The sequence below is a fragment of the Rhinoraja longicauda genome, chromosome 10, assembly GCF_053455715.1.
Source record: "Rhinoraja longicauda isolate Sanriku21f chromosome 10, sRhiLon1.1, whole genome shotgun sequence".
Taxonomy (NCBI): Eukaryota; Metazoa; Chordata; class Chondrichthyes; order Rajiformes; family Arhynchobatidae; genus Rhinoraja; species Rhinoraja longicauda.
The window spans coordinates 27,725,458-27,741,020 of NC_135962.1; the positions used below are offsets into that span (position 1 = coordinate 27,725,458).

At 40.0% G+C, this 15,563-nt stretch overlaps 1 protein-coding gene across 3 annotated transcripts in view; it reads left to right on the forward strand.

The window, feature by feature from the left end:
- The window catches only part of ppp1r13bb (protein phosphatase 1, regulatory subunit 13Bb), a 56,358-nt gene that overhangs the window by 25,311 nt on the left and 15,484 nt on the right, over positions 1-15,563 (forward strand). For all 3 annotated transcript variants that reach the window (XM_078406481.1, XM_078406483.1, XM_078406482.1), the window contains exons 5-6: positions 7,941-8,042; positions 11,931-12,105. In XM_078406481.1, coding sequence (XP_078262607.1) covers positions 7,941-8,042; positions 11,931-12,105 — 277 coding nt within the window. The remainder of the gene's footprint in view (positions 1-7,940; positions 8,043-11,930; positions 12,106-15,563) is intronic.

Sequence of the window (15,563 nt, forward strand, 5' to 3'; positions counted from 1 at the left end):
CAAGATTATATAACTAAATTAATTAAGACAGGGTTAAATTAAAATACATCAGAAAAGCAGAAAAACCTTTTTGGGCTGATTATCAATTAATGTGCGAATTTGCTTTCAAAATGTTATTAGTGTACAATGACATATTCACATTATTTTGTAATGTCTGTTTTTACTTTGAAATGCACTAAAAGAGGCTTGAAACTTGTAATTTTGTGTGTAAATTTTTGGCCCCCATTGTACCTCCATCAATTGACCCCCGCAAGCACTCGGATCTTTTCCTGGTTCTTTTTTTGACCTTGCTCACATGCCTGTATCTGCCACCTATAAAGTTCCAGTTTTGCAGAATCAGAATCTGTAAGCCTCAGCTTGTCCTGTGTCCACATGATTTAGCATTCAATTTAGTGTCTGTCCATCAGTAGAACATTTTTGGTCAATAAATTGTTGTAGGAATATTTCAATTTGAAGAACAACTGGTCTCACAGCAGGGGGACTAAGCTGTGCAGTTAAAACATTGGTGTATGAGTTGATCAGATATAATTCTTGAATATTCTGGGTGCTAGGGTGACATTTGATGGCTTGCTTTTAATTTTTTTTTCCTTTTAACAAAATCTTATCCAATTGATATTATTGGAACAATAAGGTAACTTATTTACTTGTAGATGAATGATTTAACAAAACAGCTACCAAAGTAGTCAATACTTTGGAATATGTAAACTATTCTTTGCTGAGGGAGAAATATAGAAGTGTCAAATAAGGCTGTATGTTTGATGTAACCTACATCACATTACATACACCAAGGCATTTGACAAAGTAGTCAAAAACGTAAAATGCCAGGGGATCAAGGGCACAGAGGGAAATTGGATTTAATTGAAGGGAAGAAAAAGATACTCATTTTTTGTAACTGGAATTCAGTTTCCACAGGACTTAGTACCTGCACTCCTGTAATGTATTTTGATCAGTCATACTTAAATGTGGATTGGTGGTTATGATTTTTAAAATAAAGTTTGCCATTGAAAGAAGTATTGACCAAGTGGTGGAAGTTGACACAATGCTTTAGACTATGGGAGATGTAGACAGTTTGGTCAGTTGCTCAGAAAATTGAATTTAATCCAAAGGGGATGCATTTGGGGAAAGATCCAATGAATGGGAAAATTTAGTGTGTATGCCCACAGATGATTAAAGGTGACAGAGCAGGTCAATTAGAGTTAAAAATAAATGGGGAATGTTTTCCTTGAATAGTGGAGGCATAGCAAATAAGCACAGGGGGGTATCCTAACAATAATCAGGATCACAGCCAGTGTACTGCAAACAACTCTGTTCACCATGTTTCAAGAAATATACGGAAGTATCCATTTTTTAAACATAGCCTTTAATTTATTGGTTAAATAATTGACCAGATTGGTTATGATCAGGGTTTACAAAAAAAATGGAAACAAATATTGGCATTCTTTTAGGCTTTTTAAAACAAATGACTGCTAAACACTTGCCAGTGTTCCATACAAATAAATGTTAGACTCTAAGGCATGAATCTTCAAGCCAAATCATTACTTACATGACTATTAATTGAATGCTGGTTGATAAATAATGGATACCTTTTTAAAGAAATGGCATTGGGCTGGAGATTCAGTCATTATCGGCACTGAAATACAACAATGCCTTGAATTTGCCAAATGATCACACATATAAATTAACATTAAACTTAGGTGACAGCTTAATTGTGTAATGAAATGTATCAGCAAATATGATGTTAAAAAAAAACCATTTATCTAAATAGGAAGTTGAAAAAGATTTAAGGTTTAAGATTCTGTAAACCAATGCAGAACAGATTAGATAGCTAAAATATTTTAACTATTTTATCAAATACCTGAGTATCTAACTCTCATGCTGTGGATGTATCGTCATTCATGTTCCAATTTGATCACTGTTTTAAGTGTGGTAAGCTTTGCACGCAAGAGCCACAAGAGTAGTTCCTAGTATTAGGGTACTGGGATGTGAGGAAATGCCAGAGACGAGATAGAGGAATCTAAGAGATGCCTCTCTGCATTAAAATGACAAATAGCATTTGCCTTCTAAATTGCATGTCATGCCTGCATATTAATTTGGTGCCATGTACAAGGGTACACAAATTCCCCAAATACTGGCATTTAATAATTGCTCAGAAGAATGTAATTTTAGCCATCCATTATAGACAATAGACAATAGGTGCAGGAGTAGGCCATTCAGCCCTTCGAGCCAGCACCGCCATTCAATGCGATCATGGCTGATCACTATCAATCAGTACCCCGTTCCTGCCTTCTCCCCATACCCCCTCACTCCGCTATCCTTAAGAGCTCTATCCAGCTCTCTCTTGAAAGCATCCAACGAACTGGCCTCCACTGCCTTCTGAGGCAGAGAATTCCACACCTTCACCACCCTCTGACTGAAAAAGTTCTTCCTCATCTCCGTTCTAAATGGCCTACCCCTTATTCTCAAACTGTGGCCCCTTGTTCTGGACTCCCCCATCATTGGGAACATGTTATCTGCCTCTAATGTGTCCAATCCCCTAATTATCTTATATGTTTCAATAAGATCCCCCCTCATCCTTCTAAATTCCAGTGTATACAAGCCCAATCGCTCCAGCCTTTCAACATACGACAGTCCCGCCATTCCGGGAATTAATCTAGTGAACCTACGCTGCACGCCCTCCATAGCAAGAATATAACACGGACATTGGCCCTCGGCCCAACTGATCCACGATGACCAAGTTGACCAATCAGGCTTGTCCATCTTGCCTGGTTCATATTCCTCCAACCATTTCCTTTCCCTGTAGTGGTCCAAGTGTCTTTTAAATGTTGTAACGTTACCCGTTTCTACCACTTCCTCTCGCAACTGATCCACCCTCTGTCTGGGAAAGGTTGCCCCTAAGATCCCTTTCAAATCTTTCTCCTCGTGTCACCACCATTCACATCCAAATCATTAATATGTATGACAAACAACAGTCAATCCAGCACCAATCCCTGTGGCATCCCACTTGTTACAGGCCTCCAATCTGGAGGGGGGGGAAACAATACCTCTGCCACCATTTTTTCTCCTACCTTCAAGCCAATTCTGTATCTGATTGACTAGTTTACCCTGGATCCCATACAACCTACCATTCCATACCACCTACCATGCCAAAGGCTTTGCTGAAGTACATGTACACAACGTCTCCTGCACTGCCCTCATCAACCTTCAGAACATTAAACCATACTCGTGAAACATTTTCTCCCATGCACAAAGTCATACTGACTATCATAATCAGTCGTCGTCCTGCCAGCCTAGCTGATTGTCCCTAATTGGTCCTTGCCTTTCCATTGTTTTTATTCTTTCCACTGAAACAAATATTTTCATTTCTAATTATTTCTGCTCTAATCTTTTTTCCAGTCTTTCTTTTAGAATTGTATACACAATTTATGTATCATATGTTTTTGTGTTCATCTGAGCCCATGTACCTACTATACTGCTGCAAGCAGGTGGGGACCTGCTTTTAAAAAAACAAGCTTCTATCAATTATCTTACTACTATGGACCTTTTAACCCAGCATCAGACAGTTTCCTGTTTTCCACCTCCCTCTGTTAGTGAATGTTCAGATGAGTGACAATTGCTGCATTGGCCATATGCCTGTCTTACTCTCAGGAATGTAGCATAACCTTACACATCTGCAATTCTGCCAGTGACCTTTGTTACATTGTGGTCAGTTCAGTGTGAGATATTGCATTCAACAATCGTATCCTTTTGGTCTGCTTGTTATCTTCCAAAATATCTGCTGACATGACTGCCTCAGGAAACTGGGCTAATTAACTTAACAGCTGTCATAGGAAAGTTGTTAGCTATTATTAAATGCATTGCAGCAGGACACTTAAAGCTAAAAGTGATTAGCGAAGGCAACATGGTTTTGGCATTCAGTTTATTAAGTTTGTCCACTGTACGTTACTTAATTGCATGAAAATAAAAGTTCATAATGTAGGAGACAACACATTGTCATGGATAAAATGTTGGCTGGGTAACAAAATATATTAGGCAATAAAGGGTATTTTTCTTGTTTAAAAATGTCACGAGTAGATGCCTATGGGATTGATGCCTGCACCTCTTTTTTTACAATCAATAGGTATGGTTGCTAAATTTCCTGTTATCAAGAAGTTAGGAAAGTTGTGAATAGGATATAAAGAGGCTACAAAATAAAACATGAACTGGTTTTGTAAACCAGACAGATGCTGGTTTACGAAAAAGACACGAAGTGCTGGAGTAACTCAGCAAGTCAGGCAGCATCACTGGAGAACATGGATAGGCGACGTTTTGGCTGATGGTAATAGGGGGGAAGTGAAAGTTGGAAGAGATGTGTTGACTAGTTACTAACCATTTTCACTCCCGTTTTCATACCGACTGTTTGCTAACTATTTTCATTAACCTTCCCATACCAACCTTTCTGTCATGGACCCAGTTGCTAACCATTTTAATTCGCGTTCCATTTGCATACTGATGATTTTTCTGTCCTTGGACTGGTTGCTAACCATTCCCCTTCCTATTTCCATACTGACCATTATGCTCTGGGCCTCCTCCATTGCCAGAGTGAGGCCAAATGCAAACTGGAGGAACAACATGTTCCACTTGGGTAGCTTACAAACTAACGGTATGAACATTGAATTCTCTAATTATAGGTAACCAACCAACAGCAACCTTCCTCCTACATCCCTTCCTCCAACACATTTTGCACCTCTTCTCTCCCTATCTCTGTCATATCTTTGTCAATCCTTCTACGAATCAGAACCCCTTCACCTGTATTCACCTATCACTTGCCAGGCTTTGTCCCACCCACATCTCTCTTCCAGCTTTCTCTCCCCTATCCGTCTGAAGAAGAGTCCTGACCTGAAATGTCCTCTATCCATGTTCTCCAAAGATGCTGCTTGGCCTGTTGAGTTACTCCAACGCATTGAGGCTACGAATGAAAATGGACTTAATTTAAGTGAGAAAGATTTGGCAAATAAAATATTTTTGCATGGTGTCCATCGAACTACTGGTCAATGACAAATAGATGGTAAGGAACAGGACAGTTGATTGGAGAATTAAGATTGTAGTTGCTGTTTTCCATCAGGAGGCTCTTTTTTGCAGTGTGTGCCCAAAGGGCTTTCTGGATTTCTGCTCCCCAGCCGCTCCTTGAACAATGGTGGCTAGGAAAATTGAGTGTATAAACTGACTTGCCTTGTCCAGTGTCACAAGAGAGCTTTTAATATTTATAACAGAAATAGATTTTAATTGTGTAGGAAGGAACTGCGGATGCTGGTTTGCACTGAAGATAGACACAAAATGCTCTAGTAACTCAGCGGTTCAGGCAGTATCTGTGGAGAAGATGAATGGGTGATGTTTTGGGCCAAATGGGCCCTTCTTGCAGAATGAAGAAGGGTCTTGACCCGAAACGTCACCTATTCCTTTTTCTTACCTTTTTCACTACCTTTTTCTTCAGAGATACTTACTGCCTGACCTGCTGAGTTTCTCACACATTTTGTGTCTATCTTAGATTTTAATTGTCGGGCTTCTGAACAGCACAAATGTGCTGTTAACTGGCTGACATTTGCTATCCATTTACAGGATGATAACACTGTGAGCCACGTCCTAGAATAACGTCATTGAAATTTGTTATTGCTAACTTTTGAATAGCTTGATAGTAAATGCAGAACTATTTCCCTTGGACACTTTGTGTTATCAGCTGGTACATTCCTGGTGCTTTATCTCCTTTTATAGAATGTGAACAATGCTTGTTAAACTGGCATTGTGAACCTAGAACGTTCTGTCCTGACAAAATGTGAATCTCAATGTTAAACAGTAATCCCTTCAATACTAAATCATTTCAAGGACACCTTCAAACACTAGCAGCTGTATTTAATTGTACGTTGTTTTTGGAATTAATTAAATGGAATATTAAAATTGCCTTCTGATGCTCTTTTTAAAAAAATAAGCTTTTTTGTACAATTGAGTTCAGTCTTATTTTATTTTTTTGAACTTCATGTCAGTCAATAACATTTGTCAATTATACTTTGATTTAATTTCACTAAATGACCTCTAGTGTTTTCTGACCTTTTTGTGTTGGTGCTGTTATAAATGTAATGTTCAGGAGTAAAGACAGCATGTTTAATAGCATCATAAAAGATTACTATTAATCTCTGGTACTTATGCCTGCATAAAAGCAGGAAAGTTGAGTTTTAAATAAAAACAGTGCAAGCACAAGGGCATTTTGGGAATGTTCTAAGATGACAGAAATTTTAGCCAAATAAACCCATTTTAATTTCTCCAAGAATTCCTCCCTTTACTGAAATATTTTTCTGCCGTAAGAAAAAAACAGAGCTGGAGGAACTCGACAGGTCAGGCAGCATTTGTGGAAGGTAGGAAAGGATGGACTGTCAGAAATTATTCTTCAGAATGGAAATGTTCAAAATTAGGGGCATAGCTATAAGGTGAGAGGGTGAAAGTTTAATGGCGATGTGTGTGGATTTTTTTTTTCCACAGGATGATAGAGGCTTGGAACGCATTGCCAGAGGTGGTGGTGGAGGCAGATACGATAGTGGCATTCATGAAGCTTTTGGATAGGCATATGGACGAGCAGGAAATAGAGGAATGTAAATCATGTGCAGGCAGCTGGGATCAGTTCAACCTGCTAGGCATGACGTTTGGCATGAAAATTATGGGCTGAAGGGTCCATTTATATACTGTACTGTCTGTCCAATGTTCTATGAAATGGGCAGACGACGTTTTGGTTTTCCAGGCTGATGTCCCTTTCCCTCCACTGAGTTCCTTCAGCACTATGTTTTGTGCTCAGGATTCCTGCATCGGCAGTCTCTTGTGCTTCTATTCTAAGGCAGTGGTTTATTTTAATAGGTTCTATCATTTAACATCATAGCTCTAACTATTACATTATGAATGTGAAAGTAAAGAACAATATTCTTGATCCCAAGCTTGTATTTGCATGACAATCATGTGCGCATACTTCAGTAGAAATCACCTTTGCCACTCATAGATGCAGTGATGCTGGTCGATCTTTTTCTCTGTGCTTTTCAAAACATGTATCTGATTATAGAATCAGTCCCGTTTCTTTTGAAACCAGACAATTCAACTTAAGTTAAGTTAAACTTAACGGCCCAAACTTAAGTTAAGTTAAACTTAACGGCCCAAAGTTATCAATATGGGGAACTTTCCTTGTGATATACAATACACAAAATGAGGTCATTAGTTAAGAGTTCAAAATTGACGAGTATCATCTTACAGTAATGTTAATCTGAATAGCTTTTAATTAAGGTGCATATTTTTAGCGCTTAAAAAAAAGTCCTATCAGAGTCCAAGTATGGATTATTTAATATTCTCTCATGTAAACAAATGGGAAGCCACAACGGAACAACTCTGAAAGCAGAAGAGTTTCAACATTTTGATGAACATACCCAATATTTTATTTCAAATATTATAATTGAACAGCAGTAAATCATCATGCAAGGGCACAAGGTGGCACAGTGACAGCTGGTAGAGCTGCTGCCTCACAGCACCAGAGACCCGGGTTCAATCCTGACCTCTGGTACTGTCTGTGTGGAATTTGCACGTTCTCTGTAATCATGTGTGTTTCTTCTGGAGGCTCTGGTTTCCTCCCACATCCCATAGACATGCAGGTTGATAGCTTAATTGCCCCTATAAAATAGCATCTAATGTGGAGGGAGTGGATGAGAAAGTGAAATAATATAGAACTAGAGTCAACAGATGATCAATGGTTGGCGTGATCTCGGTGTGTTGACCTGTTTCCATACTGTATCTGAAAACCAAAAAAAATCGAACTGGTCTTGTACTATGAAGTCATACTTAAAATCATCCTTCATAACCAGAGATAAACAACATTTAGAGTTTTAAATTCCAGAATACCTGTAAGAGCTAACAATTTCCTTTTAACACCCTAGAGTGGTAATCCACGGGTAGAGATGACCCTTTCTGAGCTGCAAGAAATGGCTTCAAGACAACAGCATCAGATTGAGGCGCAGCAGCAGATGTTGGTCGCCAAGGTAGAAATTCAAATCCAACTGAAAATATCTCAAAGAAATAATCTTAATAGAAAATATTTGGAATTTATCGTAAATTATTCTGTTGATATTTAGTTATAAAATTATTTTCTCTGACATTTTAACAAAGAAACTGCATAAGATTATGAAAATGTTATTTTATCATCTATAAGTGCAACTTTTACAAGAGCTAACTTTTCCTAAAGTTCCTTTGTGACACTTCAATTAGATTTGACGCCATAAATTATATCAAATCGGGGTGCCCCCATTATTGTGCTTCCGGTGCCGTTATAACTCCTTCAGTTCAATCCTTTTTGACAATTCAGCAATTTGATCGAAACATATGAGCCATTGCAGTCTTTGTATGGAGGATAGCTAATGTTATAACTTTATTTAAGAAGGTCAGCAGGGATAGGACGGGTATCTGGAGGCTAGTGAGTTTTACATCAGTGGTAGAGAAGTTATTGGAGAATATCCCAAGGGATAGGATTTATGTACATTTGGAAAGCCAGAGTCTGATCAGGGCTAGTCGGCCACAAACTTGTCTCTTAACTTCACATCCAAGTTACTAATATATCACCATTGTCATTGCAGTTTTTAGATCCCCAACCCTCCCTGTAGTTGAGCAAGCTTCTTGTTGTCTCCTTCCCAGTTCAGAAAAAGACTCTTTGACTTGAAACAATGGTTCTATTTCTCTTCTCACAAGTTGAGCTTGACCCACTGAGTATTTCCAGCATTTTCTGTTTTTATTTGGGAAAATGTGGCTGTGCAGAGTAGTTTTACCAGGATCTTGTTACAACTGGAGTTATGGGAAGAGATTAGACAGGCTGGGTTTCTCTTTCCTGGAATAAAGAAGGCTGAAGGTTGACTAGAGAGAGAGAGAGAGAGATAAAATTATAAGAGGCACAAGGTACATAATCAGCATCTTTTTTTCTCTGGGAGGAGTAATAAAAACAAGAGGACACAAATTTAAGATGAGAGGAAGGAGTTTTAAAGAGACTTTCAGAGGAAACATCTTCAACACTGAGTAATTGATATCTGGGACTCGCTGTGATGTTTAAGAGATATTTTGACAAAATATAGGATACTGCCCTAATGCGGGCACATGGGAGTTTAGAAGTTTGAGGTAGGACCTCTAAAACATACAGAATTGTGAAAGGCTTGGATAGAGTGGAGGTGGATGGAGAGGATGTTTCCACTAGTGGCAGAATATAGGACGAGGTCATAGCTTCAGAATTAAAGGAAGTTCTTTTTGGAAGGAGATGAGGAGAAATTTCTTTAGTCAGAGGGTGGTAAATCTGTGAAATTCTTTGCCACAGAAGGATGTGGTGGCCAAGTCAGCGGATATTTTTAAGGTGGAGATAGATTCTTGATTAGAACGGGTGTCAGGGGTTGTGGGGAGAAGGCAGGAGAACGGGGTTAGGAGGGAGAGAGAGATCGGTCATGATTGAATGGCGGAGTAGACTTGATGGGCCGAATGGCCTAATTCTACTCCTTTTCCTTATGACCTATGGTTAGTGTAAATGGTTGGTTGAGATGGATGAGATTTCTGAGCAGTACAACTCTGGCACTATTTAATTCACACTGTGCTGCTTTTATGGAAGTGCTAACTGGCAACTAGCTTGTTTCTCGTGGAAAGAATGTGTAAATCAAGAGTTAATCTATGTTGAACCCAAGCAGCAGATTGCCTTCCAAGCTTTTATGTGGGTACCAAAGGAGTTTCTCATTGTACTAAAGTCAAATATGCCTAAATTATGTACATCCTCAATAATGATGAGAACAAAATGCTGGAGTAACTCAGCGGGACAGGCAGCATCTCTGGAGAGAAGGAATGGGTGACGTTTCGGGTTGAGACCCTTCTTCAGGCCCGAAATGTTATCCATTCCTTCTCTCCAGAGATGCTGCCTGTCCCATTGAGTTACCCAGCTTTTTGTGTCTATCTTCGGTAAAAGCCAGCATCTGCAGTTCCTTCTTGCACAAATGATGAGAACAAATCGGGAATAGAATTGAATATTAGAATTCTGTGACCAGAATGTAATCTGCTGTCCAGAAACTCAAGGCTGAGACATGCTGGACTGAGTCACCTCGCCTCTTCCCCTTACCACAAAAAGCATCAAATTTAATGTTTGTCCTGGTTCTAATTCAGATGAAATGTCATGAAGATTGATCTCTGCTCAACAGAAGAAAACCAGGACTTGAAAATTCACATTTAAAAGAACTGCATTTTGATTTTCTGAAGCTTTGCTACAGACCACAATGACTTTAAATTTGGGACTTTCTTTGATGAGATAGTATTTAAAATGTTTAAGCAAATATTGAATTGTTGAACGTTATTTTTTTAAAAATCTGAGCCTTGGATAGTAGTTAATGTTCTGCATCATAAGCATATACATTTAAATCAGTATTTAATGTTGGTTTAAAAGGGAAGTTCTCTTGTTGAGGAAAAGAAATTAGGGAAGTTGATAGTTTTTGGTATGGAATGCTGCTATAGAAATTCTTATCTGCAAAACACAGATTTCCATACAGGATCTGTGTCGTCGTGGCTATCCCTCGAGGTTGAGGATGATGGTCTACATTCCGTTGTAGCGATTGAATCAAGTATTCACCGCTTCCATGCCGGTTCTTGACTAGGAGCTTCCAGCCACCACATGGCCTGCTCCCGTCACCCTTCCCCGATCGCCGAAAGTCTAAAGTGAAGTTTTGTGCTGCTCACTGAACGAAGACGCCTGTGCGTGTGTTTGTTTAACGTGGTTGTTGATGTTGCACTTCAAGAAGGACACGGTCCTTCACAAATCAATCAACTAATTCCAATGGCAAGGAAACCAAGACGATTGGAGCTGATAGATCTGTTGCAGCCTTCATCCGCCTTCACAGCCGTTGAGTTCAAGATAACTTTGTCCGCCTGGTCCGCCGTTGAGGTCTTGTAGGTTGGATCTGTGTATTTATTGTGGGAAACTGATACATCGACAAGGAGACATTTTTAAATGGTTTGGATAGTCCAGAGGGATTGCTGGTGTATTGAAGAAAAAATCCGTTAAAGCTGTCTAAGGGCAATTGAATGTAAAATATAAATGCAGGTGTCTATTGCTGCAGTTAGTAATATTTTTTTGCAAATAGAAAAGGAAATTAATTTGGACAAAATTTAAATGAAACAACGTGTCACAAGATTATTGTAATTTAGATCCTGTCAAATGCAATGACTTGATTAAGAAGGGTCTCGACCCGAAACGTCACCCATTCCTTCTCTCTCGAGATGCTGCCTGGCCCGCTGAATTACTCCAGCATTTTGTGTCTACCTTTGATTAATGAAATTGATTATTCGTATCTCTTTTAAGAGTTACTAAATAAATGATAACTTGATTGTTACCAAGAGAAACAGCATTATTATTTCATTATTTCCCTTTTTAAAATACAAATGTTTAACTGATATATTTTCTAATGCCCTTTGCTAAAACAATGCAATGACCTGTTTGTAATTATTTTACCCATAAGCCTACCTAATCTAGACAAGCTGCTTATAATGGCTTAATGCATAAATGTTTAAACATTTAACTGTGACAAATGTCTCCGTCATATGAAGTTCACAATGACTTCGTAAATTTGCTTTTCCGCTTTCCTTTTATCTCTCCCTCCTGCCTTCCCTATTCTCCATCCCTTCCTCTCATCCCTTCCCACACATCATCACCATCCAAATCACTATATACAGATTGGGCCAAAGGGCCTGTTTCTGCGCCATATCTATAAAGTCTTAAAAGTAAAGTTGGAACTTTCAACATTCCTTTTCGGATGCAAATTTTCTGATGTACAGCAACCAATTGATGTGATATCATCATTGTTACCTGGATACTTTGAACAAAAATGAGTGATTATCTTATTACCTTCCCTCAACAGGAGCAGCGCTTACGTTATCTCAAACAACAAGAACGGCGCCAGCAGCAGTCCATTTCAGAAAGTGACAAATTACAAAAGTTAAAAGAACGAATGGAGAGCCAGGAAGCAAAGCTGAAGAAGATACGAGCCATGCGAGGGCAGGTGGACTACAGTAAAATTATAAACGGAAATCTTTGTGCGTATTACATTTTTTCCCAATAATTAATTAAATGCATTAGTTGAAAGTGGCAATTTGTAATAGACAATAGACAATAGACAATAGGTGCAGGAGTAGGCCATTCAGCCCTTCGAGCCAGCACCGCCATTCAATGCGATCATGGCTGATCACTCTCAATCAGTACCCCGTTCCTGCCTTCTCCCCATACCCCCTCACTCCGCTATCCTTAAGAGCTCTATCCAGCTCTCTCTTGAAAGCATCCAACGAACTGGCCTCCACTGCCCTCTGAGGCAGAGAATTCCACACCTTCACCACTCTCTGACTGAAAAAGTTCTTCCTCATCTCCGTTCTAAATGGCCTACCCCTTATTCTCAAACTGTGGCCCCTTGTTCTGGACTCCCCCAACATTGGGAACATGTTATCTGCCTCTAATGTGTCCAATCCCCTAATTATCTTATATGTTTCAATAAGATCCCCCCTCATCCTTCTAAATTCCAGTGTATACAAGCCCAATCGCTCCAGCCTTTCAACATACGACAGTCCCGCCATTCCGGGAATTAACCTAGTGAACCTACGCTGCACGCCCTCCATAGCAAGAACATCCTTCCTCAAATTTGGAGACCAAAACTGCACACAGTACTCCAGGTGCGGTCTCACCAGGGCCCGGTACAACTGTAGAAGGACCTCTTTGCTCCTATACTCAACCCCTCTTGTTACGAAGGCCAACATTCCATTGGCTTTCTTCACTGCCTGCTGAACCTGCATGCTTCCTTTCATTGACTGATGCACTAGGACACCCAGATCTCGTTGAACTCCCCCTCCTCCTAACTTGACACCATTCAGATAATAATCTGCCTTTCTATTCTTACTTCCAAAGTGAATAACCTCACACTTATCTACATTAAACTGCATCTGCCATGTATCCGCCCACTCACACAACCTGTCCAAGTCACCCTGCAGCCTTATTGCATCTTCCTCACAATTCACACTACCCCCCAACTTAGTATCATCTGCAAATTTGCTAATGGTACTTTTAATCCCTTCGTCTAAGTCATTAATGTATATCGTAAATAGCTGGGGTCCCAGCACCGAACCTTGCGGTACCCCACTGGTCACTGCCTGCCATTCCGAAAGGGACCCATTTATCCCCACTCTTTGCTTTCTGTCTGTCAACCAATTTTCTATCCATGTCAGTACCCTACCCCCAATACCATGTGCCCTAATTTTGCCCACTAATCTCCTATGTGGGACCTTGTCGAAGGCTTTCTGAAAGTCGAGGTACACCACATCCACTGACTCTCCCTTGTCAATTTTCCTAGTTACATCCTCAAAAAATTCCAGTAGATTTGTCAAGCATGATTTCCCCTTCGTAAATCCATGCTGACTCGGAATGATCCCGTTACTGCTATCCAAATGCTCAGCAATTTCGTCTTTTATAATTGACTCCAGCATCTTCCCCACCACTGATGTCAGACTAACTGGTCTATAATTACCCGTTTTCTCTCTCCCTCCTTTCTTAAAAAGTGGGATAACATTTGCTATCCTCCAATCCACAGGAACTGATCCTGAATCTATAGAACATTGAAAAATGATCTCCAATGCTTCCACTATTTCTAGAGCCACCTCCTTAAGTACTCTGGGATGCAGACCATCAGGCCCTGGGGATTTATCAGCCTTCAGTCCCATCAGTCTACCCAAAACCATTTCCTGCCTAATGTGGATTTCCTTCAGTTCCTCCATCACCCTAGGTTCTCCGGCCCCTAGAACATTTGGGAGATTGTGTGTATCTTCCTCAGTGAAGACAGATCCAAAGTAACGGTTTAACTCGTCTGCCATTTCTTTGTTCCCCATAATAAATTCCCCTGCTTCTGTCTTCAAGGGACCCACATTTGCCTTGACTATTTTTTTCCTCTTCACGTACCTAAAAAAACTTTTGCTATCCTCCTTTATATTATTGGCTAGTTTACCCTCGTACCTCATCTTTTCTCCCCGTATTGCCTTTTTAGTTAACTTTTGTTGCTCTTTAAAAGAGTCCCAATCCTCTGTCTTCCCACTCTTCTTTGCTATGTTATACTTCCTCTCCTTAATTTTTATGCTGTCCCTGACTTCCCTCGTCAGCCACAGGTGTCTCTTACTCCCCTTAGAGTCTTTCCACCTCTTTGGAATAAATTGATCCTGCAACCTCTGCATTATTCCCAGGAATACCTGCCATTGCTGTTCTACCGTCTTCCCTGCTAGGGCCTCCTTCCAATCAATTTTGGCCAGCTCCCGCCTCATGCCTCTGTAATCCCCTTTGCTATACTGTAATACCGACACTTCCGATTTTCCCTTCTGCCTTTCCATTTGCAGAGTAAAACTTATCATGTTGTGATCACTGCCTCCTAATGGCTCTTTTACCTCTAGTCCCCTTATCAGATCAGGATCATTACACAACACTAAATCCAGAATTGCCTTCTCCCTGGTAGGCTCCAGTACAAGCTGTTCTAAGAATCCATCTCGAAGGCACTCTACAAACTCTCTTTCCTGGGGTCCATTTCCAACCTGATTTTCCCAGTCTACCTGCATGTTGAAATCTCCCATAACCACAGTAGCATCACATTTTTGACACGCCAATTTTATCTCCTGATTCAACTTGCACCCTATGTCGAGGCTACTGTTTGGGGGCCTATAGATAACTCCCATTAGGGTCTTTTTACCCTTACAATTTCTCATTTCTATCCATACTGATTCAACATCTCCTGATTCTATGTCACCCCTTGCAAGGGAATGAATATCATTCCTTACCATCAGAGCAACCCCACCCCCTCTGCCCACCTGTCTGTCTTTTCTATACGTTGTGTACCCCTGGATATTCAGTTCCCAGCCCTGGTCCTCTTGTAACCATGTCTCAGTGATCCTGAGCTGATCTCGTTGGTGTCACAACAATCTAAAGTAGCTCCCTATCCAAGTCCTTTCTCTACTCTCTTCAAATAACCCTTGTTTATGTTTTAATTTTTACATATTCACATTTGCTTCTACTTTGGGCCGAATCATCTTTGCCTTGTGTTCACCTTTTGTGGATGCCCACATTCACGCTTGCCTTTTGCAGTCATGAACCTCCAAATATAATGCTGGCTTCGCTGCCAGCTCACAAGGTGGAGTGGTCCACAAGCAATGACTAGACCGTTAGCAGTAGACTATCTGATTAGAGACATTTAGAATCTCTTTGAAAACATGTTATGAATTTCCTTGTTATTTAAAAGAAAATTAAAACCCTATTCAACTTCTGTAAATTAATTTAAAACTTTTTTTTAAAGCTGCCTTATTTTTATTCAAAGTTGGTGACTCCATTATAGAAATTGAGGCTCTGTTCTGCTGGATATGTCCATTGTGGTTAGACTATAAGACATAGAAGCAGAATTCGGCCCATCAAGTCTACTCCGCCATTTGATTATGGCTGATCTATTTTTCCTTCTCAACCCCATTCTCCCGCCTTC